General features: G+C 42.7%; 1 protein-coding gene and 1 pseudogene across 3 annotated transcripts in view; both read right to left on the bottom strand.

Annotated features, from left to right (window-relative positions):
- Positions 1–22,015, bottom strand: part of LOC121531870 (rho family-interacting cell polarization regulator 1) — a 137,555-nt gene that overhangs the window by 24,702 nt on the left and 90,838 nt on the right. For 2 of the 3 annotated variants that reach the window (XM_041837393.2, XM_041837394.2), the window contains exons 6-14: positions 21,763–21,816; positions 11,506–11,655; positions 11,212–11,275; positions 11,017–11,060; positions 9,317–9,442; positions 7,122–7,270; positions 6,843–6,972; positions 3,141–3,299; positions 1,406–2,362 (exon numbers count right to left, since the gene is read on the bottom strand). In XM_041837393.2, coding sequence (XP_041693327.1) covers positions 1,406–2,362; positions 3,141–3,299; positions 6,843–6,972; positions 7,122–7,270; positions 9,317–9,442; positions 11,017–11,060; positions 11,212–11,275; positions 11,506–11,655; positions 21,763–21,816 — 1,833 coding nt within the window. The remainder of the gene's footprint in view (positions 1–1,405; positions 2,363–3,140; positions 3,300–6,842; positions 6,973–7,121; positions 7,271–9,316; positions 9,443–11,016; positions 11,061–11,211; positions 11,276–11,505; positions 11,656–21,762; positions 21,817–22,015) is intronic. The other variant, XM_041837395.2, reaches the window with a different exon arrangement.
- LOC121532373 lies at positions 18,944–19,044 on the bottom strand (annotated as a pseudogene).

Here is a 22,015-nt window from a genome sequence, read left to right as displayed (position 1 = left end):
CTCCAGAAATAGCGCTTTGCATTCAGGCCAAAGAGTAAAATGTTGGTCTCATCAGACCACATAAACCTTTGCCTTATGCTCTGTCTTTCACGTGTCTTTTTGCAAACTCCAGGCGTGCCTTCATGTGCATTTTTCTCAGGCGTGGCATCCGTCTGGCCACTAAAGCCCAGATTGGTGAAGCGCTGTGGAGACTGTTGTCCTTCTGGTAGGTTCTCCCATCTCAGCCAAGGTACTCTGTAGTTCTGTCAGAGTGGTCACTGAGTTCTTGGTCACCTCCCTGACCAAGGTCCTTCTTGCCCGGTTGCTCAGTTTGGTCGGATGGCCAGCTCTAGGCAGTCTGGGTATTTCCATATTTTTTCCATTTCCAAATGATGGAGACCACTGTGCTCTTGGAAACGTTCAACACTCTAGAAATTGTTTTATACCATTCCCCAGATATATGCCTCATCACAATTCTATCTCGGATATCTACGGACAGTTCCTTGGCCTTCATGGTATAGTTTCTGCTCTGACATGCACTGTCAACTGTGGGACCTTATATAGACAGGTGTGTTTCTTTCTAAATCATGTCCAAACAACTGAATTGGCCACAGGTGGACTCCATTTTAGTGACATCTCAAGGATGATCAAAAGGAAATTGGATGCACCTGAGCTGAATTTGGAGTGTCATTGAAAATGGGTTTGAATACTAATATAAATAAGATATTTCTGTATTTATTTCTCAATAACGTTGCACAAATTATCTAAAAACATGTTTTCACTGTCATTTTGAGGTATTGTGAGTAGATGGGTGAGAAAAAAAACATATTTAATCCATTTTTAATTCAGGCTGTAACACATCAAAATGTGGAATAAGTCAAGGGGTATGAATACGTTCTGAAGGCACTGTAAGTCCTGATTGTGAGAATACACCCCCTATTTGGAAATGGATAATCTGAGGAAAGTGTCTGGGAATAAAACAGTGTGTCCTAAAATTATGACATGATGAAATGAAGAATAATAGAAAAGCATAATCTTTCTGTTTCCTATCGCCTTGTCAGTGGGTTTGGCTCAGAGCGAGCTCTGATGTGTATCTGTGTCTCAGCTGGGAAGGGGCTGGGTGTGCGTACGTGTAGCAGGCAGACGGCCGCCCAGCGACAGTACACACATCTCCTGCTGCAGCATTGTGGGATGGAAATATTCAGACTGAGCTGAGGGGCAGGAAGTTCCGCACCCTGATCGCAGTCCCACAGGGAACTGTGGTATTCTGGGATGCTGAAATCTACTCAGCCCCCACTAATGCCCCCCTCACTCTTATGAAGTGGCCATTTCCATTGTGAGGTGCAAACACACACACACACACACACACACACACACACACACACACACACACACACACACACACACACACACAGCTGTAACTCACTGTTAATGTCTCCTCCAGTAGTTGTAACTCCTGCTCCAGGACCTGTAACTCAGGAAACTGTCCCCTGTAGTCATCCAGAGAGGAGATGACTGCACTCAGGGCTTCCTCAACTCCACTGTCCACAGCCTGCTGCTTCTCACCCTCTGTTGGCCTGGGCTCTACTACAGCCCCAGGCGTCTTGGCCTCCTCCACCACCACTGCCCTGTGGACACTGTATGATATGCCCTCTGTGCTCTGGGTCCGTGCTTGTGAGTCTGGCCTGGGATTCAGAGAGGCACCTTGCTGAGACATAGCATCAGTCCTAGTGGGTGCAGAGCTCTGGAGTTCTGGCTCTACTTCTGAAACAGCCCCTGAAACAACCTCTAACCCAGTGTCCGACTCTATAGACACTGCAGAATACCTGCTCTCCGGCCTGCTCTCCTCCATGGTCACAGTAGCTGGGGCAGGTAGCTTAGAGGTGTCCCTGACCACCACAGTCTCTCCTGGAATAAGGGCAGACTCTGCCCTGGCAGGCATCCCCATCTCAATATCATTTATAGAGATCCCAGACTGCAGGGAGGTGACCTCAGAGGGCTCCACAAATTCGCTGGTTGACCTGTCCGTCAGTACACCATCGGCACTGTTCTCACTGATATGGCTGAGTGAGCGTGAGTAGCGGGCGTGACCGTTAGGCACCGCCTGTTTCCCCGCTGCTCCAGTGTCTGACTCCTCCTTCTGCGTCTCCTCCTGCACATCCTCCGGTTTGGCTGAGCGGGTAGGGGTGGAGGTGGCAGTGTCTCGGAGGGCAAAGGAGATTTCAATGGAGGGTGTGGCTGCCTTGACCTCTGGCTGGACCAGGTTCTTGTTGGCGTGACGCAGCCCCAGGGAGAGTTGAGGGCTGGATGAGTCATCTGATGACTCAGAGGAGTTAGACCAGGCTGTGCCATTCTCCATCTCTTCCTGCCTCCTCAGCATGTTCTAGAGAGAGTGAGATAGAGAGAGAGAGAAAGAGAGAGAGCGCGAGAGAGAGAGAACGAGAAAGAGGGAGGGAGGAAGAGCACAAGAATGACAAAGTCAAATGGAGACTAAACCATCACATTTTGAAGATGGGACTTATCCAGCTAACATACAGTATGATAATTGAGAGTCAGACAGAGGGAAAGAGAGCCGAGGGCCCCTGTGAGCCCATGCCAGCCAGGCCTCTATTATAAACCAGAGCAGAGCAGCCTGGCCTCTGGCCAAGAAAGCAAACAGACTCCCTGCTCCCTTTAATTAACTTCTCATTTATCAGGCCTCTGCTTCACTGGGCATCCAGGCTTACCTCTCTGGAACAATAACAACAAATACAGGCTTCATATGGAGAGTAGCAGCGAAGACTACTAAAGACTCTTTTAAGATCCAAAGAGAAGGGACACAACAGCTGACTATGAACACAGATTCTACAGTGGCCAATATTACAGAGGATCTACATGACAGCACAACAATCTATAAAGATCTCTACTAGAGTTCTTCTACGGAGGTTCTACTACCATGCTCTACCACAAATGTAACTACATTTTAGTCATTTAGCAGACGCTCTTATCCAGAGCGACTTACAGTTAGTGAGCGCATACATTTTCATACTGGCCCCCCGTGGGAATCGAACCCACAACCCTGGCGTTGCAAGCACCATGCTCTACCAACTGAGCTACACAGGGCTAACTAGAGACTAGAGGGGATCTAGTGGGTTTTCTCTGTAGTGGCTAGCAGCACTTACGTCAGTCTGCATGTTAGCAGAGGCCAGGTGGACTGAGGAGACGTCGCTGCAGGAACAGCTCTGAGACAGTCTCTCAGCCAGTGTGTCACGAAACACATCCAGCAGGGACCAGCGCTGTTTGGGGGGCATCATGCTCCTCGACAGGCTCCTCGGAGCAGTCTTCACACCACCAGGTAAAGTAGGAGAGGACCGTGAGAAAGGTCCACTAGTGGGCCACCTCTACTACACATCACAGCTAGACTAAACACTCCACTGCACTGCAACGTGGCAGCTCTTTCTTCTAACTCAATCAAGTCACTGAAGGAAGACAAATAGGTGCTGGAAGTATTTAGCTTGCCCACTGACAAAACAGACCAATACATCCTGTTAGCTTTGTAACCCAGCGGACGTGTAAAAAAATAAATAAAAAACTCCTCTGTTCGACTGCTGCATGTTAACAGCACAGCAACAGCCTGCTGACAGAAAACATGCTGTGTTACAGAGAACAGAACATGTCCTGGATTGGGCTATCATTCAGATTCATTCTAGAACCATTTCTCTATTACAGCCAGGGCTCTAAATAAATAAAAAATCATTGGTAGCACTGGTGCTCCTAACTTTTCTAAATTAGTAGCACCACAAAGTTTAGGAGCACCAGAAAAAGTATTTTTTAAATTGATTGAGATATATCAAACCTACTTACTTTTGAAGCATATCTCTTGAAGAAGATATCACCTTTCCTTTATTTCTGTGCCACCAAATGTTTGCATAAACAGTGCCCCTTGTCTTTTTCCACATTTTGTTGTGTTACAGCCTGAATTTAAAATTGATTACATTGAGATTTTTGGTCACTGGCCTACACACAATATCCGAGTAATTATGCATTTTTACAAATTAATAACAAATGAAAAGCTGAAATGTCTTGAGTCAATAAGTATACAACCCCTTTGTTATGGCAAGCCTAAATAAGTTCAGGAGTAAACATTTGCTTAACAAGTCACATAATAAGTTGCATGGACTCATCACTCTGTGTGTATTAATAGTGTTTAACATTATTTTTTTATGACTACCTTATCTCTGTACCCCACACATACAATTATCTGTATGGTCCCACAGTCGAGTAGTGAATTTCAAACACAGATTCAACCACAAAGACCAGAAAGGTTTTCAAATGCCTCGCAAAGAAGGGTACCTATTGGTAAATGGGTTAAAAAAAACAGACATTGAATATCCCTTTGAGCATGGGGAAGTTATTAATTACACTTTGGGTGGTGCATCAATACACCCAGTCACTACAAAGATACAGGCGTCCTTCCTAACTCAGTTGCCGGAGAGGAAGGAAACCGCTCAGGGATTTCACGATGAAGCCAATGGTAACTTTAAAACAGTTACAGAGTTTAATGGCTGCGATAGGAGAAAACTGAGGATGGATCAACAACATTGTAGTTACTCCACAATACTAACCTAATTAAAAGAGTGAAAAGAAGGAAGCCTGTACAGAATAAAAATATTCCAAAACATATATCCTGTTTGCAACAAGGCACTAAAGTAATACTCCAAAAACATGTGGCAAAGCAATTAACTTTTTGTCCTGAATACAAAGTGTTATGTTTGGGGAAAATCCAATCCAACACATTACTGAGTACCACTCTCCATATTTTCAAACACAGTGGTGGCTGCATCATGTTTTGAGTATGCTTGTAATCGTTAAGGACTGGGGAGTTTATCAGGATAAATAATACATGGAATGGAGCTAAGCACAGGCAAAATACTAGAGGAAAACCAGGTTCAGTCTGCTTTCCACCAGATACTGGGAAACAAATGCACCTTTCAGCAGGACAATAACCTAAAACACAAGGCCAAATCTACACTAAAGTTGCTTACCAAGAAGACAGTGAATGTTCCTGAGTAGCCGAGTAACAGTTTTGACTTAAATCTGCTTGAAAATCTATGGCAGGACTTGAAAATGGTTGTCTAGCAATGAACAACAACCAATTTGACAAAATAATAAATGGGCAAATATTGTACAATCCAGGTGTGCAAAGCTCTTAGGGACTTATCCAGAAAGACTCACAACTGCAATCGCTACCAAAGGTGATTCTAACATGTATTGATTCAGGGGCGTGAATACTTATGTAAATTAGCTAATTCTGTATTTCATTTTCAATACATTTGCAAGCATTTCTACAAACATGTTTTCACTTTGTCATTATGGGGTATTGTGTGTAGATGGATGAGAAAAAAAATATTTAACCCATTTTGAATTCAGGCACAACAAAATGTGGAGTATGTCAAGGGGTATGCATACTTTCTGAAGGCACTGTACTGTTAAAGTTACCAGGTTGTTAGTAGGGCTGCACGATATGGGCAAAACATCTAATTGTGATTTTTCAACCAAATATTGCAATTTCACTTGCGATATACCTGTAGATCAAAACACTTGGGCAAACTGTTGCAATCATAGAAATAGAATGATTATTCTAATTATATGGTTGGTGTTGTTTGGCATGACAACAAGTAGTAGTAGTTATGACAGGGTAGTGTTGGTCAGTGTTTCCCAGGGGACTCTAATCACAGTTGAATAGATGTTGCATAGACAAAGATTTTAGAATAGGCTACCTGATTCAGAACATGCCGTTGCACAAACAACATGCTGATCTACACCACCACTGGTAGCAACCTGTATTAGAGCTAACATTTATTTTGCCTTAGCTAGTGCATAGCTAGCCAGCTAGCTAGTTCGCTATTAACATTAGCATTATTTTAGGTACATGCCAGCGTCCTTAGACTAACTAACTCACGTTTTGCAGAGAGCAAGTTCCACAAACTGATAGTATAATAGAGAAAACATGGATTCATATTTAGAACCAATGTGGAAAGCAGCCTCGTCAAAGAAGTACAGTATGAAGATGGGCAGAATCTGCTTCTCCAATAGAAATCCCCGATCACACTTGCAGCGATGTCATGCCGATGTTGGCTAGCTATACTAATGCACAGAAACACGTCAAATCGTGTCTAACGGTTGTCTCGCGCCGAACTGTGCATGTGCAGGCCGTCAAATCGATATAAAGTTGTTTTTGGCAAAAATGAAAATGTGTCAGTTTGTCACTTTCACGAGGTTGGAGTAATAACATGTTCAACTACTTAAGACATTGGCTCGAGAAAACTATCAACCAAGGAAGAATATTTCACTTTTCTCATTGACTTCTCAAACTCCAAACCCCGGCCTGGTCTGCTTGGTCTGTTTTGCAAGCGTTCCCGGAAGTCTCAGAATGTTGCGCCTCCGGCTTTGGAAACTCTGTGGCTCATTCTTGTTTTGGAAGAATATGTTGTGTGCATGAATTGAGAGAGAGAGAGAATAAACAGCATGGAGTTACTGTATGCTGCCTGCTTGAGTGACAGGGGGCAGGGCTTCGTGTGTGTGGCCCGGGAACTGGAAGCAAGCAGCAGCGGGAGGCAGCCTTTCTTGTTGGAGCAGTGTAGAGAAAAGTGTTGTGGCTAAATATTGTTATGCATTATTATTGCTTTTTGGATTTTCTTTTAGTCGCACTGGTGCTCACAAAATAAAACTCCAGGTCACACAGCAAAATATTTTGTTGCATATGCGACCAAATTGCTCCCACTTTAGAACCCAGATTACAGTTAATTATTCTGTGGATTATGGGCCATATTACGAAAGAGGACACTGATTACGGGACAGAGTTAGAGGTTTAGGGTACTCACATAGAAGGCCTGTTCCCGTAGGGAGGGGGTATCAGGAGGACTCTGGTTGTAGGTGGAGAAGCGTTTGTTCACCGTGGGGGGTTTGTTGACCGTGCTTGTGGTCGAGGCTTGGTCATCCTTGTCGAAGGGGCTGACAGAGTAATAAAAAGGGCACAGAAACTTAATACTAGACCCACACACAAATATATGCACACACACACAGTTCCTCTCTCTATACACCCTCTATATCCCACTGATTTGGTCTCCACTTCAAAGCAGAAGCCACGTTGGGCCACTCACTTCCAGGTGACCTCCAAACTCAGTTTGATGGTCCCCAGGTCATTGATGTCCACGGCCACTGTCTGGGGTAGAGCAGCAAACAGGTCCTTGGTCTCACACGACACATTCCCCACCACCACGTGATTGGCCAGGCTCTTCAGCTCTGTCACCTAGGAAACCAGAGTAAGACCATAACCGAATCACTGATTTTGATTGATCTAAATCTCTCCAAACCCCACAACAATAGCTGCTTTTGATAAGCATTAACCAGGTTTCCATCCAACTTTTTTATGCGAGTAAAGTACATGTCGGATAGAACATGTCACGACAGGCCTGATGGAACAGTAAATTTGTCTGTAAACTTCCCTAATGTTGACAAAACAAAACATGCTAGACAAGGTTGGATCTTTTTGTGTCAGTAAAATTAATTATGTGAGAAATGGTGGTGAAAATGCCTTTATGTGCAAAGATTGATATGATAACCATCATATCGAAGTAAACTTGGGAGTCACGGGATGATGTTGTGTGGTCTTCCCACTATGACTCGGGAAAGCATGCAGTTTATTAGGCTACAGATGAAATAAGTTATGAACTTCACAGTTTGGTGAAAGTGCACGGTGATGAGCTTGATGCTGCTTTCCAATAAATATCAAGGGCCTTATTCTGGTGACATGATGATCGATGCTTGGCTGCTGTTCGATAAATAAAAATTATCCCAAATTTTTATCCATAATAGGAATCTGATAATGTAGCCTACCCAGACTGTATCTGCTAGCTGTTGGCTAGAGCACACATGCAAAGACCAGAGTGGGCACATTCGCTATTAAATTTTTTTTTGTGACAAAACAATCGGTAGAGTTGAAAATGCGATGGAAACCCATTTACTTGCATTTTTTTTTTTGGCACATTGGAATTTAACCGCAAAAGTGAGTTTTATGTGCACTACATCACCACGCACAGCTTTTTATTCGCAACAAGTCAATTTGATGGAAACACATCTCTGCTGGGAAAATCCAGATTTTAGAATATTCGTATGCAAATCTGTCGCCAATTGGATGGAAACCTAGCTATTGGCTATTAAAATTAGACTTATACAAAATCACAGATATTTCACATTCTCCATTGTAAATTATTTCTCTCTCCCTCTCGTTATTATAGTTGTGTTTTTATTTAGTTAGGGGTGAAACCTATTGTATTGTCTGAATTCTTATTATTTTAAATGTTCCTTGACTTGGCCAAATAACTCAAGCAGAGATTGGTAACTTTTTTTCTAATTTGACACACAGAAACTAGAGGCTGGTGCCGATTGGCGTATAGGTGGCACTGTTATAAGCAGTCTCACTTAAATCCTCATATCCGCTTCCCCATTTGACCCAGGGATTTGAAACTTTGTATGTAGGTGTCTTTCCTCATGCTGAACAAATTTGCCCCCATCTTGGAAATTTGGGAAAACCTTTGAAAACGTATTCTCATGAACCCAATAATGAAATCCAAATAACACCAAATGAGTTAGTAGTTAGTAGGCCCATGGCACATCTCTTAACTTAGTTTGAGAAAAGCCAAGGGATTGGTTAAGAGATGGCTGAGGATTTTACGTGTTCATTTAAATCCTTTGTAAATCTACTTCACAATGGCCTAACTTGAAACTTTTTAGGGTCATCAAAGACATTACCTTGATGAACAATGTTAAGTTTGGCATTGACAAAATAAGGAAACTATTAACAATTCACTTTTTTGACTATGTAACGCTAATGCGTAAAACAACAATAATAATAATAATAATAATAATAAAATATTATTCTCATAGACTAAAAGTCAGATTGACTCCATATTTGGTCTTTGGACTCATCACAATAGTCCCTAAAGAGTTTCAGAAAATAACGCTGATGCATTCAAAGATGGCCACACTATACCAGTAGATGCATATTAGCACATACCCTCAGTTTAACTTTCCGATCTGTGACATTGGGCAAAGTAATGGAATCATTCAGGGAGAAAAACTAGTTGATATCCAGCTGCTCTCCTCTCACTGAGCTGTTATGTCCATTACCTCAGAGTCTTCGCTTCACACACAGATGTGACTCTGTGAATGTGAGTGAGAGTGACAGACAGTCTGTGTGTGCCTGCATGTGCCTATATGCGCGCATGTGTGTGCGCATGTGTGTGCTTGCATGCGCACGCGTGTGTGTTTTAGGTCAGGATTTGCTGCTTCGTACCTTTAATGATAGAAACTCTGTGATGAGAGGCAGGAAGACCATGTCCTCGCTGTCCCACACCTGCTTGCCGTTGATCTCAATCCTTCCCTTCAGCTTCCAGCGCTGCCGCCCATACTTCATAAAGATCTAAAAGGTCAGGGGTCAGGTTTAGGTTCAAGCTGGCATAGCAGACAGATACACAATGAGCCAGACACTGTCACATTTTGGTCTTCACACATTTCCCTATTCTCAAGTCATCGCTGAGTCATGTGTTTGTGCTGAAGCTGAGCTAAACTCTAGAGGTTCTGTTTATAGTTGCCTTCTCCCAGGGAGGGAACGCAGCGCTCCACTGACTCACTCCATCGATTATGCTGTCAATCATCACTAAATCTATGCATGTTAAACAGACAGAGGCAGTGCTGACACATTAACGCCTTTCCTTTTCCAATTACCCTCCTCCTCCTGCAGTCTGCTAATCCCCCCAGACAGCCCAGCTGAGAGGCCATGCTACTGTAGCATACAGCGGTGGCCCGCCCACTAGGGGCGGCACCCCACTTGTGATTGGTCAACAACAAACAAAAGTTAGTATTTTTATAACTGCTCATAAAAGTGCAGAAATGTATACATTTACCTGTTTCAAAAAATATATTGTTAAAAACTAGCTGTTCAGTTACTTACTGCCCCACATGAATTATAAGAGCACAAAGTAAATGGACCGTCCTGGGGCGCTCAAATTTGCATCCGTTCAGTCAGAACCTCTGGGTCTGCTCTAGTCTACCTCCCAATGAGTCTCTCGTGCCAGACGGCTTACTTCCACACGTGAGACTAAATCTGCTCTATCAGGTACAGATGTCACTAAAGCAAATTGTAATTAACTTGTAAATAAATAATCATAAAAGTCATGGGAGCCTGGGATCTGATAAACCGGACAACTATATCCAACAAAAATAGAAGCTTCTCATCGCGGATCTGGTACGTCAAAAAAGCCTGGCTGATTTTGTTTCTCCCCCATGTTGTGTGGACTAAAACATCCTAAAACCGGGTGTCTCACAAAGCATGATCAAATGAATTAGCCAGCTACAGAAATGTTGAGAAACATTAAGAAATTGTTTGGTAGATTTTTAGGTCAAATTAACCAGTTATCTCTACCTTTGATAAGCAGCTAGCTAGCTGTTAGCTTGCTAGCTAGTTAGCTCCAATGCCAATTTCTCAATATCTGACTAACTCGGAAATATGAGGTTATTTCAGAATGAAAGTTAACTGGCATCTTGCTTTGTGACATTATGTTCGCTAGCTACCCCAGTTAGATAATGTTTTTACACTTATTGCATCTGCATGCTTGTTGTGTTATCCCTGGTGCACTAGTTCTAAATAATATAATCTGTTCAAAACAGTGCAACAGTGGTCGTTCGGTTTTTGAAAAAGTGAAATAGTTGTATTTATGCAGTTGTTCAAATGTACAGATCGCTTTATATATCTTCTAAAAGAAACTACCGGTAGTTCAAAAACTTTGCATCATATTTCTGTCATGCTGCTTTGCTGACAACTCCAAACGTCCTCACGCCCCTGGTATTCAGCCAATCAGCGGCCGCCACTGGTAGAGTATCCACTCCCTCCACCGCCCTCCACCAGCACTAATGCTTAGAGGAATGATGATGCTGGGGCAGCCATGCAAAAGTGGAGAGAGAGAGGGAGAAGGAGAGGGAGAGAGAGAAACTCACTTCATATGTGTCTCCAGCACAGAGCCGTGCAAATCCTGCTAGACCTGCAACACAAACAAAAAGCTTCAAGGCCACATACAAACAAACACTAACAATGCAACCGTTTTATTGAAATAGACCAACAGGAAGCTACAATACACGGTCCAGAGTCACAACAGACAGGGAAGAGGAAGGAGTTGACTAAAATGAACATACCCTTCATTTTCACATGGAACTCTCCCAGCTGGTTTTCCAGCTCGCTCTCCAACATGCACATGTTCTGCAAAGAGTGAAAGAGGGAAAGTTAAGCAAAACATTAGGCAGTCAAAACTTCAAATCGTTGTACTAATATCAGAGGGGGATATAATAAGGAGAGCACCTATTCTTAGGTTACCCTGCAGTCTTTGAAATCAATCTCAGGACACTGACTCAAACCACAGCTTCCTGCCCATTTTACCCTGTTCCCCCTTCCTTCCCTCCCTGACCATGCTCCCCTCTCACACCCCTCACCTCTGTGTACTCTTTGTAGCCCTTGTTGGCCTCAGAGAGGCTCTCTCTGGCCTCGCGGCTGCCCTGGGAGTCTGTGTAAGCCTTCACCATTTTATTGGCCCCATCCCTCAGCCGGCGCTGCATACAGTAGGCCTCATACAGCTCATCAATCTGAGGAGGACAAAACACAGTCATGGATGGTTAATTTCAATTGTCCCTTACAGCGGTTATACAATTACTGTATATTCTAGTTTTGTTATTTATTTTATTCACCAACCATTCAAGAATAAACCCTAAAGCTCTCTTCATTAATTATTTTCAATAATAGCAATCAATTTAGTTCTATGGTCATGACATTCTATTTCAATCATCATGGAACCGTAAAGCATGTAATTGCGCCATAATCCTTCCCTTGGTTCTTGACACTTTTACGACCTCTGAAAAAAGAGTCTGTAAAATTAAGAAGCAACTGCAATGCAGTGGAACTCCAGATGGTGATATTCCACTGGCCTCACAAAACACATACAGTGCATTCGGAAAGTTTGTTATGTTACAGCCTTATTCTAAAATTGATTAAATTGTTTTTTCCCCATCAATCTACACACAATACAAAAAAACTAAAGATCAAATTTACATAAGTATTCAGACCCTTAGTATTTTACTTTGTTGAAGCACCTTTGGCAGCGATTACAGCCTCGTGTCTTCTTGGGTATGACACTACAAGCTTGGCACACCTGTATTTGGGGAGTTTCTCCCATTCTTCTCTGAAGATCCTCTCAAGCTCTGTCAGGTTGGATGGGGAGCGTCGCTGCACAGCTATTTTCAGGTCTCTCCAGAGATGTTAGATCGAGTTCAAGTCTGGGCTCTGGCTGGGCCACTCAAGGACATTCAGTGAGTTGTCCCTAAGCCACATCTGCATTGTCTTGGCTGTGTGCTTAGGGTCGTTGTCCTGTTGGAAGGTGAACCTTCGTCCCAGTCTGAGGTCCTGAGTGCTCTGGAGCAGGTTTTCATCAAGGATCTCTCTGTACTTTGCTCCGTTCATCTTTCCCTCGATCCTAACTGGTCTCCCAGTCCCTGCTGCTGAAAAACATCCCAACATCATGATGCTGCCATCACCATGCTTCACCATAGGGATGTTGCCAGGTTTCCTCCAGACGTGACGCTTGGCATTCAGGCCAAAGAGTTCAATCTTCGTTTCATCAGACCAGAGAATCTTGTTTCTTATGGTCTGAGAGTGCTTTAGGTGATTTTTGGCAAACCCCAAGCGGGCTGTCATGTGCCTTTTAATGAGGAGTGGCTTCCGTCTGGCCACTCTACCATAAAGGCCTGATTGGTGGAGTGCTGCAGAGATGGTTGTCCTTCTGGAAGGTTCTCCCATCTCCACAGAGGAACTCTGGAGCTCTGTCAGAGTGACCATCAGGTTCTTGGTCACCTCCCTGACCAAGGCCCTTCTCCCCCGATTGCTCAGTTTGGGCGGCCAGCTCTAGGTAGCTTCTTGGTGGTTCCAAACTTCTTCCATTTAAGAATGATGGAGGCCACTGTGTTTTCTTGGGGACCTTCAATGCTGTAGACATTTTTTTGTAACCCCCAGATCTGTACCTCGACACAATCCTGTCTCGGAGCTCTACGGACAATTCCTTCGACCTCATGGCTTGGTTTTTGTTCTAACATGCACTGTCAACTGTGGGACCTTATATAGACAGGTGTGTGCCTTTCCAAATCATGTCCAAACAATTGACTTTACCACAGGTGGACTCCAATCAAGTTGTAGAAACATCTCAAGGATGATAATGGAAACAGGATGCACCTGAGCTCAATTTCAAGTCTCACAGCAAAGGGTCTGAATACTTATGCAAATAAGATATATATATATATATATTTTTTTTTAAGTTGCAAAAAGTTATAAAAACCTGTTTTCGCTTTGTCATTATGGGGTATTGTGTATAGATTGATGAGTAAAAATAATATTTTAATCCATTTTAGAATAAGGCAACAAAATGTGGAAAAAGTCAAGGGGTCTGAATTATTTCCGAATGCACTGTATATAAACTTTGCATCCTGTTGTTGGCCGCCTTATTTGTCTACGACTTCCTCACGCATCTCATTTCCCATTTGTACTGTATATATCATAAACATTTTATTGATCCGTCAGCAGATATGGGGAGGCAGCTGTTGAACTGTAAACCGTTACGGGAGACAGGAAACAGTTAAAGCACTTACAATACACACATTCATACTCACTCACTGTGACACAAATGCTGTCAATCTCAGACAGATACAGTACAACCACTGACACACACATAAAATCAAACACTGTCTGCATGTTCCATCAAATAACATTGTAGAGACTCTCACAGATTAAACTTGCATTCACCTTGTCTAAAACATCACACATTATTTTCAGGTCACAGGAGAAGTGTGGTACTGTGTGTTTTGACTTTGTCCTGGTTTTCTGAATCAGTGCACATCGCTTTAAGCGCGGTGCCTCATTCACTAAAAGATGCCCACTATCTCCCACTCTGTCTCCCCACTTTCAGACACCCTGATTCACCACAGTGAGTGACCCAGAATGTCAGGCCCACTCTGACTGTGTGGATCCACTGAGCTGCTGCTAACACGCCAGCCTGAATGAATGAATTAGTAAACACACTAACACCATGAGAGCTCCATTCACTAGAGCCGACTCCTTGGGAGATGTTTTATGAGTGAGTGAGAGGGTGCATCGCCATCCTTTCATTCTGATAGCATTGAGAGCAGCCCCATATTCTACATACTTCTGTCACGTTCCCTCCATTTAGTGATGATCACAGAGGCTTGCAGTGCAGCTGACGTGGTCCACTTACCCACCATTCCAAACAACAGCACTCTATACCTGCATTCCTGATGACCCTCTCTGAACACTGTCTCAACATGTTGGTTTGAAGACTATACTCTCAGTAACATAAAACTAGCCTCACTCTCAATGTGTGTTTACGATGAAGCACTCTACCTGCATGTAAAACCATAAAACAACCGATTTCGGGAGTGAGTAACAGTGTGTGCCTCCTTTAAACTTCACTCACTGCAGCCAAAAACAAAGCCACCTGATAGACTACCAGGGTTGGGGTTAGTTCCAAAATTAAATTCTAATTAAATTCTCTGTCCATGTAAATGTAATTAAATTCAAATTATAGGTCAGTCTTTGAATTCAGAGATAATTCAATTCCAATGTTAGATAAATTCCAATAATTAAATATTATCCCCAACAATTCCACAAATTCCAATTTAAATTCCATCAGGCTGATCATGTCACTGTTCAGAAAGCTATACTGGAAATATTGAAATAAAAGTTTAAATGATTTAACTGGGAATTCCAATTAAAATAAATTCCAAAAGAATACATGTTTTACAATTTCAAAAGTCCAAAAAATCTAATTCAATTGAAATTCTAATTGAATTCAACATAAATTCTCCACTTCATGAGTGAATTCAAGAACTGAATTGGAATGTCATATTACATTTGAATGTGTATTTGTATTTATTAAGTATCCCCATTAGCTGCCTCTCTTCGTGGGGTCCAAACAAATTAAGGCAAAAAATATTATAAATAACAGTACATATAACATTATTACCCCACTACATATCTACAATAAAACATGTATAATACCACCATACATAAGTATGTGTAGAGTGCGTGTATGCATGTGTGTTTGCCTGTGTGTGTGTGTGTGTGTGTGTGTGTGTGTGTGTCACTTCACAGTCTGCGTTGTTCCTTAAGGTGAGGTTTATCTGTATTTTTAAATCCGATTTTACTGCTTGCATGATTTACTTGGTGTGGAATAGAGTTCCATGTAGTCATGACTTTGTGTAGTACTGCGCGTTTTCCAGAGTCTGTTCCGGACTTGGGGAGTGTGAAGAGACCCCTGGTGGCATGTCTTGTGGGGTATGCATGGGTGTCGGAGTTGTGGGATAGTCGTTTGAACAGACAGCTAGGTGCTATTTGACACCAAACTCTGTAGACTGAAACAAAGTTATTCTGAACTGCCTGGCAGCAGTGGTGTGAGGGTAAAATTACTAGGGAAGCCAGGGAATAAAAAAATACCTATTCCATCTATGTGTTGTGATAATTGCATTGTTTGCTCTACAACCTGTTAGTTCATATGTGACTCGTTTCAGGAAACTAGGCGTATGTCGCACGTCACTACTTCACAGGAGCAGCATTTGAATGTAAACATTTATTTTTTTATCAAAATGCGTTTTTTATGGCAGAAATGCTTTCTGGAACGTGAACTTTCATGTGCCTTAATAACAAACTTGTATTCCATCCATAAATACGACTAAAATTGTTAAATTACAAGCCTAGTTGGTTTAGCCACAGAAAAAGGCAGGAACCTTACCGCTAGCCATGATTGGCTGAGATAATGGATGGGCTGGACCTGCCGGGAGATAAGTTTGGATTGGTCTGCCATGTAGCATGCTTCTGTCTATAACGTGAGCTGATCAGTATGTGTTGACAGTCCTTTCTACTGCGCCATTTTTGAAAGATATAACGTTAGCCATCGAGAACTACAAAGTTTTGCTACTTTTCTCAACAACATTGATAACCTGAATTTAGCAGGCGCTATCGACAGATCAGTTGGAAAAAGTGATGGGCTACTTTCTGCATACGCCATGGTCAGTGTGAACCGGAGTGATGGTTCCAGTCTGCCGTGAAGCATTCATCCATGTATACGGGTAACAGTCTAGCTACATTTTCAGATATACGTTTCTAAATTTTGTCAGAAAGTAGTTTTTAAGTTAAAGCGTACTGTTAGTTAGCTAGCAAACATTAGCTTGCTGGCTCGCTAGCTAACATGTAGGATCTGTGTAGTAATATTATTCGAATCAGAAATACATTTGCATTGCTAGTTATAGCCTAAAGAAGAGCTCTCCAGTAGGTGTACCAAAACATTCAAGGGCCATTTTCTCAAAGGTGGGGTTACAAGTTTATCAACTTTCAAAGCAGAATTACTTTCCCACTGTTCTTCAACTGCAGCGTATGATATTCCATTTTCTAGCTCTGAGTCTCTACCTTTATCCAATGCAAAAAAAACACACACAAAAAAATAAGACCAAATCGAGGCTTGAAACCGTGATATATAGGCCTAAGGCCGAGACAATAAGAAGACAAATGGCAGAATAAATTCAACCATATCTTTGTTTCATCACGAAACCGTAGAGCAACATCTGTCCGGTGAAGTCCACAAAACATATTGCATGTAACAAACATGACCTACAGCATGGTCAAGCAAGTTAATGTTTCCGACATTTTCAGACTACAAAACAACTATTGATTTAGAACCACGGCGAGTTAACGCAAGTCGCAATGAAAACAGGCACTGCTGCCGCCACTATTCCAGCACCATTTCAACATAATCTAATCACCTATGCTTAGTCTAATCCCTATCTCGATCCATGGCTAATTTAGGAAAGGGACAAATTCAGCTAGCTAGCCAGCAACCGGAGGACGACACAACAAGATGCAACAATTCAAGTTTTCTGTCAATGACTTTTGGCTTCTAACGTGATAGGATTTGGCTTCACACCAATCACAACTGGCTTCCCTTTACACTTTTCTTTGGTGCGCCAGGTCCATTCACAGCTGAGCGCACTCAGTTTAGCTCAATGCTGATTGGCTATTATTTTATTTTAAAAATTATCAAGGGAGGCCAAATGCTCGCTGGCTTCCCTTGCATTAAATGCTACAGGACGCAACAATGTCATACCTCTTTTTGACCAGACAGCATAGATGGCATACACATAGAGACAGAGGAGCGCGGTTTCGTTCGCTTGGATGCCGTCTCCGGTGAGATACATTCAGCCTCTTGCGAATTGAAGGAAATGTATGAAACACAGTGAGACGAAAGATTAATTATGTTTTTTTTTTCTTGGTCATTTTTTTGGGGAAGCCTGGTTTGCCTTGGAATCCATGACTACACGCCACTGCTGACTGGCCTGAATAACCCATCAGAGGTAGGAGAGAGAGGTAAACCTGGAATAAAGTTACGCTCTGTGTAGAGGTCAGGGGCAGTCGTCATACCCTAGCTCAAGACCAAAAATGTAAAAGTAGGCTACAAAAAAGTAAACGGCTGTTTAGTGTATTGTTTAGCTGGCATTTCTCTCACTTTAAGAAAGCAGAGACAGTGCCAGACAGTTGACTTTGCCGGTCAGCTGTTTAGGCAGTACACCGATTGCTTTGAATTTGATGTCGACATTTGAACTCTGCCTTGTAAGCCTCACGACCAGCTGTTTTATGCACTGGTTACTTTCACATTGATGTCGACATTGTTGTGACTTAATAGCGTGTATTAAGCATCTATTTCTCGTTGCACTGTATGCGCCGTTCCACAAGTAAATTAGTCAATTTATTATGAGGTTACGCAGTGGTTGACATTGTACATACCATTTCACAGCCCTTTAAACCTAATCTTGCGGACATAATTAATGTCAGGTGACATTTTTGTTTGTTTTTGCTATTCTCCAAATAGCATTTTAGAGTTAACAAATTGTGTAGAAATGCAGTAAATTAGTTTCAACTTCCAAACCCGCCCCACTTTGCCATACCGTAGGTTTAGCTGAACTGACGCCACTGGTAGAGGTTACGCAGAAGATTTAGATTAAGATAACTTTATTGGTCAATTGCACACAAGGTCCAACTGATATTTGACTTCCACTTTTAAAAGTCGAATTTGGGCAAAAATGCAAAAAAAACGGCATTCAACTGTTTAACTGATCAATGCACCATCATACCAGGTCATTTGATGCGTAAAAACAAAACATTTGATGAATAAGTTATTTGGCTACTGAGGTGCCATTTCTTACCGATCTCTACAGCTTCCGTCCAAAAACGAATCCTGTGAAATGACGTCATCACATACTGGAGAAGTTACTGGCTAGCTACAGTGGCTAGCTTAGCTAACGAACTAGCTACGTCGGTCACAGCGCGCATGCCCAGAATGACACAATGAACCACCAAAGGCACACCCCATTTCTGTTAGAACATTTTGAAAGAGGCTGAGTTTTTCGTGCCAAAAGTCGACCTTTCACCCAACCCCACTGAAAGACACATACATACACACACATACAGGTTTTGGAGAGGTGCGGGAGGCTGCAACACTGGGCGCCCGGGGAGCTGTTGTTGTGGGGGGTTAAATGCCTTGCTTAAGGGCACAACAGCAGGCCATGGCATCTAGGATTTGACAACAACAACAATCCAGTTGACAGCTCACTTCCTCTGTAGCTCAATTGGTAGAGCATGGCGCTTGTAACGCCAGGGTAGTGGGTTCGATCCCCGGGACCACCCATACGTAGAAATGTATGCACACATGACTGTAAGTCGCTTTGGATAAAAGCGTCTGCTAAATGGCGTATTATTTATTATTACTTCCTGACAATTTTTTTCTGGCAGACCTGGGATTCAAACTGGCTTGCCTCTAACCGCTTGGCTACCTGCCGCCTAACCAAAAATATGTTCAAGTGTTCCTCTCCCTGGAAGTCTTTAGTAAAAGGCGAAAGGCTTGTGCGTAATGAGGAGAAACCAGAGTCAGTATTGTGTGTAGATTGACGATATATATACATTTACATTTACATTTACGTCATTTAGCAGACGCTCTTATCCAGAGCGACTTACATTATTTTTTTTTCATACCCCCTGTGGGAATCGAACCCACAACCCTGGCGTTGCAAACACCATGCTCTATCAACTGAGCTACATCCCTGCCGGCCATTCCCTCCCCTACCCTGGACGACGCTGGGCCAATTGCGCGCCGCCCCATGGGTCTCCATATATTTTTAATCAATTTTAGAATAAGGCTGTAACGTTACAAAATGTGGAGAAAGTCAAGGGGTCTGAACACTTTCCGAATGCACTGTAGGTGAAACGACTAGTGGAAAATTCCCATATTTAACAAGATATGTCTGCAGACACCCAGCAGGGCTGGTTTGGCCATTCCCTAAATGCTTCTCCATTGAGATGTGATGATTAAAGCAGAAGTGCTCCCCTGTGGAGCTGACTGGGAGACTGAGCAGAGTGCAGAGGGGGGAGAAACCAAATCCTCTGCATTGCAGAGCAGCCTGAAGGATTACTGGAACTTTACATACACTTCTCTACGTATTTATTTGGACAGTGAAGCTAAAACGTTTAATTTGGCTCTATACACCAGAATTTTGGGATTTAGATTTGATATCAAAATTGAATGCAAGGGAAGCCAGCAAGCATTTGGCCTCCCTTGATAAAAAAAAAGTATAAAATAATAGCCAATCAGCGTTGAGCTAAACTGAGTGAGCTCAACTGTGAGTGATCCTGGTGCACCAAAATAAAGTGTCAAGGGAAGCCAGTTTGGAGTCACTCCTATCAAATTGCATCGAGAGCATACGTCATTGACAGAAACAACTTGAATTGTTGCATCTCGTTGTGTTGTTGTCCTCCGGTGGCAGGCTAGCTAGCTAAAATTGCCCCTTTCCTAAATTAGCCATGGATGGAGATAGGGATGTGGTTTTACTTAATTCTCCGTACTGGCCAATGATTATAACAGCGATTCTGATCCAACCATTAATTCATACATTGTGCCCCTGGCCTGAGAGGATGGAAGTTCAATATGTAGCTAGATCTAGAAGGCTAATGTTAACTAGCCAACGTTGCCCATGAAAGGAAGTTAGGCTAGCGAGCAAGCAATTTAGCCAGGTAACCTATGACAACAAAAAATAAAAGCGTGTACTGTATGACAGAGTCATAGAACGTTTAATCAACATGAAAGAGATGAGGACGGCATTGGCATTTCTCTACAAGTAGGGTGGTCAACATGTTTTATCTACTTGCACGCACACACGCACACAGAAATCAGAACCATGGACAGCCACATTATATTTCGTTTATGTTGATTGGACTAAATCGTTTTTGGTATATTTTAGTTGTCACTGTACTAGACTAAGCTTAGGTGATTTGATGATTTTGAAATGTTGAAGTTGAAATGGTGCTGGAATAGTGGAGGCAGCTCCTGTTTTCTTTGCAACTTAAAGTAACTCTGTGGGGCGGCAGGTAGCTTAGTGGTTAAGAGCGTTGTGCCAGTAACCGAAAGGTCGCTGGTTCTAATCCCCGAGCCGACTAGGTGAAAAATCTGTTGATGTGCCCTTGAGCAAGGCACTAAACCCTAATTGCTCCTGTAAGTTGCTCTGGATAAGAGCGTCTGCTAAATGACTAAAATGTAAAAAAAAATCTAAAATCAATAGCTGTTTAGTGGTCCGAAAAGGTCAGAAACATTAACTTCCTTGACCATGCTGTAGGTCATGTAACGGTTTATTACATGCAATATGCTATGGACTTCATCGGACAGAGGTTGCTCTTACCCACGCACCACTACTTATCTCTAAGGGATTGCATAGCTGCCCTCGACCAAACCCAACCAGCCCTGAGACAGACAGCTCAAGGAACCTTCAGAATAAAAACCAATCAATGGTGTTTCCTTCTGGAGGGGCAATCAGCCTAACTCAGTCACCAGGAAGAGGAAGGGCAGGTCAACAAGTGGTTAAGTTTACTTTCAAATTCAAAATAAACCCTCTGCTCTCCTTATCCAGGTGATGGGCCATGACATTTGACTGCTAGGAGGTCAGAGGTTCCCCAAGGCACTCCCCGCTTGTAAAACACAAACTAATCAAACAGGTAGGAGGAGGTGTTCCTGTGCTGCTGCAGCTGTGTCGGGTTAGCAGCCTCACAAGTGTCTTGCTCTCTCAGGAGAGGGTTAAAACGCTCAGAAAACAAACCAGGAATGTGAGATTAGCCTGAGGCCACCCCTGTCACTTAACCACGCCCAGCCATACTGTGTGATGAGGCTCAGTCGCACCAACGCAAACACAGGGCTCGTTTTGAAAGTTAGAAAGAGCACAATGGTCACTCACTCATAAGCACAGTGACTAAGCCAAGAGCTGCTGGACCTTACCCCTGGTCTGAGACCTGCCAGGTACTCACACACATAATCACTGTTAGAGACCCTGTCTGTCTGCTAGGCCTGCTGTAGTGTGTGGGTGGCTACGGACATACTCTATGAGTGGTCAGTTGTAATAAAATGAAAACCTAAAGTTACTTGTTTAATTTCACATACATTATGTAGCTTACACACCTTTTCACATCAATTCCTATCTGACACAACCAAGATAAATAAACTGTGTGCTTATATAAGTTACCAATCACACTATTGTTTCCTATTCACACACACACACACACACACACACACACACACACACACACACACACAAAGGACTCACCTTGCTTAGATGGAACTCAAGCCGTCGCATGAACCTCTCAATCACTTTTACTTGCTGTTGGAAGAAACACAAGGAGGACTCTTTCAAAATTATGCTAAACTTAATTCTCAAAGTAAAATAATGGATAGAATGTAATTTGGGACCAATGGATTGCTGTCTGATAGTTTTATAAGACCTAAACTTTTGGTGAAAGCTCATATGCTTACTGTGTGCTACTGTGCAATGGAGTGGGTGAATAATAAAAGACCGGGGT

Source organism: Coregonus clupeaformis, chromosome 19, assembly GCF_020615455.1.
Source record: "Coregonus clupeaformis isolate EN_2021a chromosome 19, ASM2061545v1, whole genome shotgun sequence".
Lineage (NCBI taxonomy): Eukaryota > Metazoa > Chordata > Actinopteri > Salmoniformes > Salmonidae > Coregonus > Coregonus clupeaformis.
This window is presented reverse-complemented; position numbering and strand designations above follow the sequence as displayed.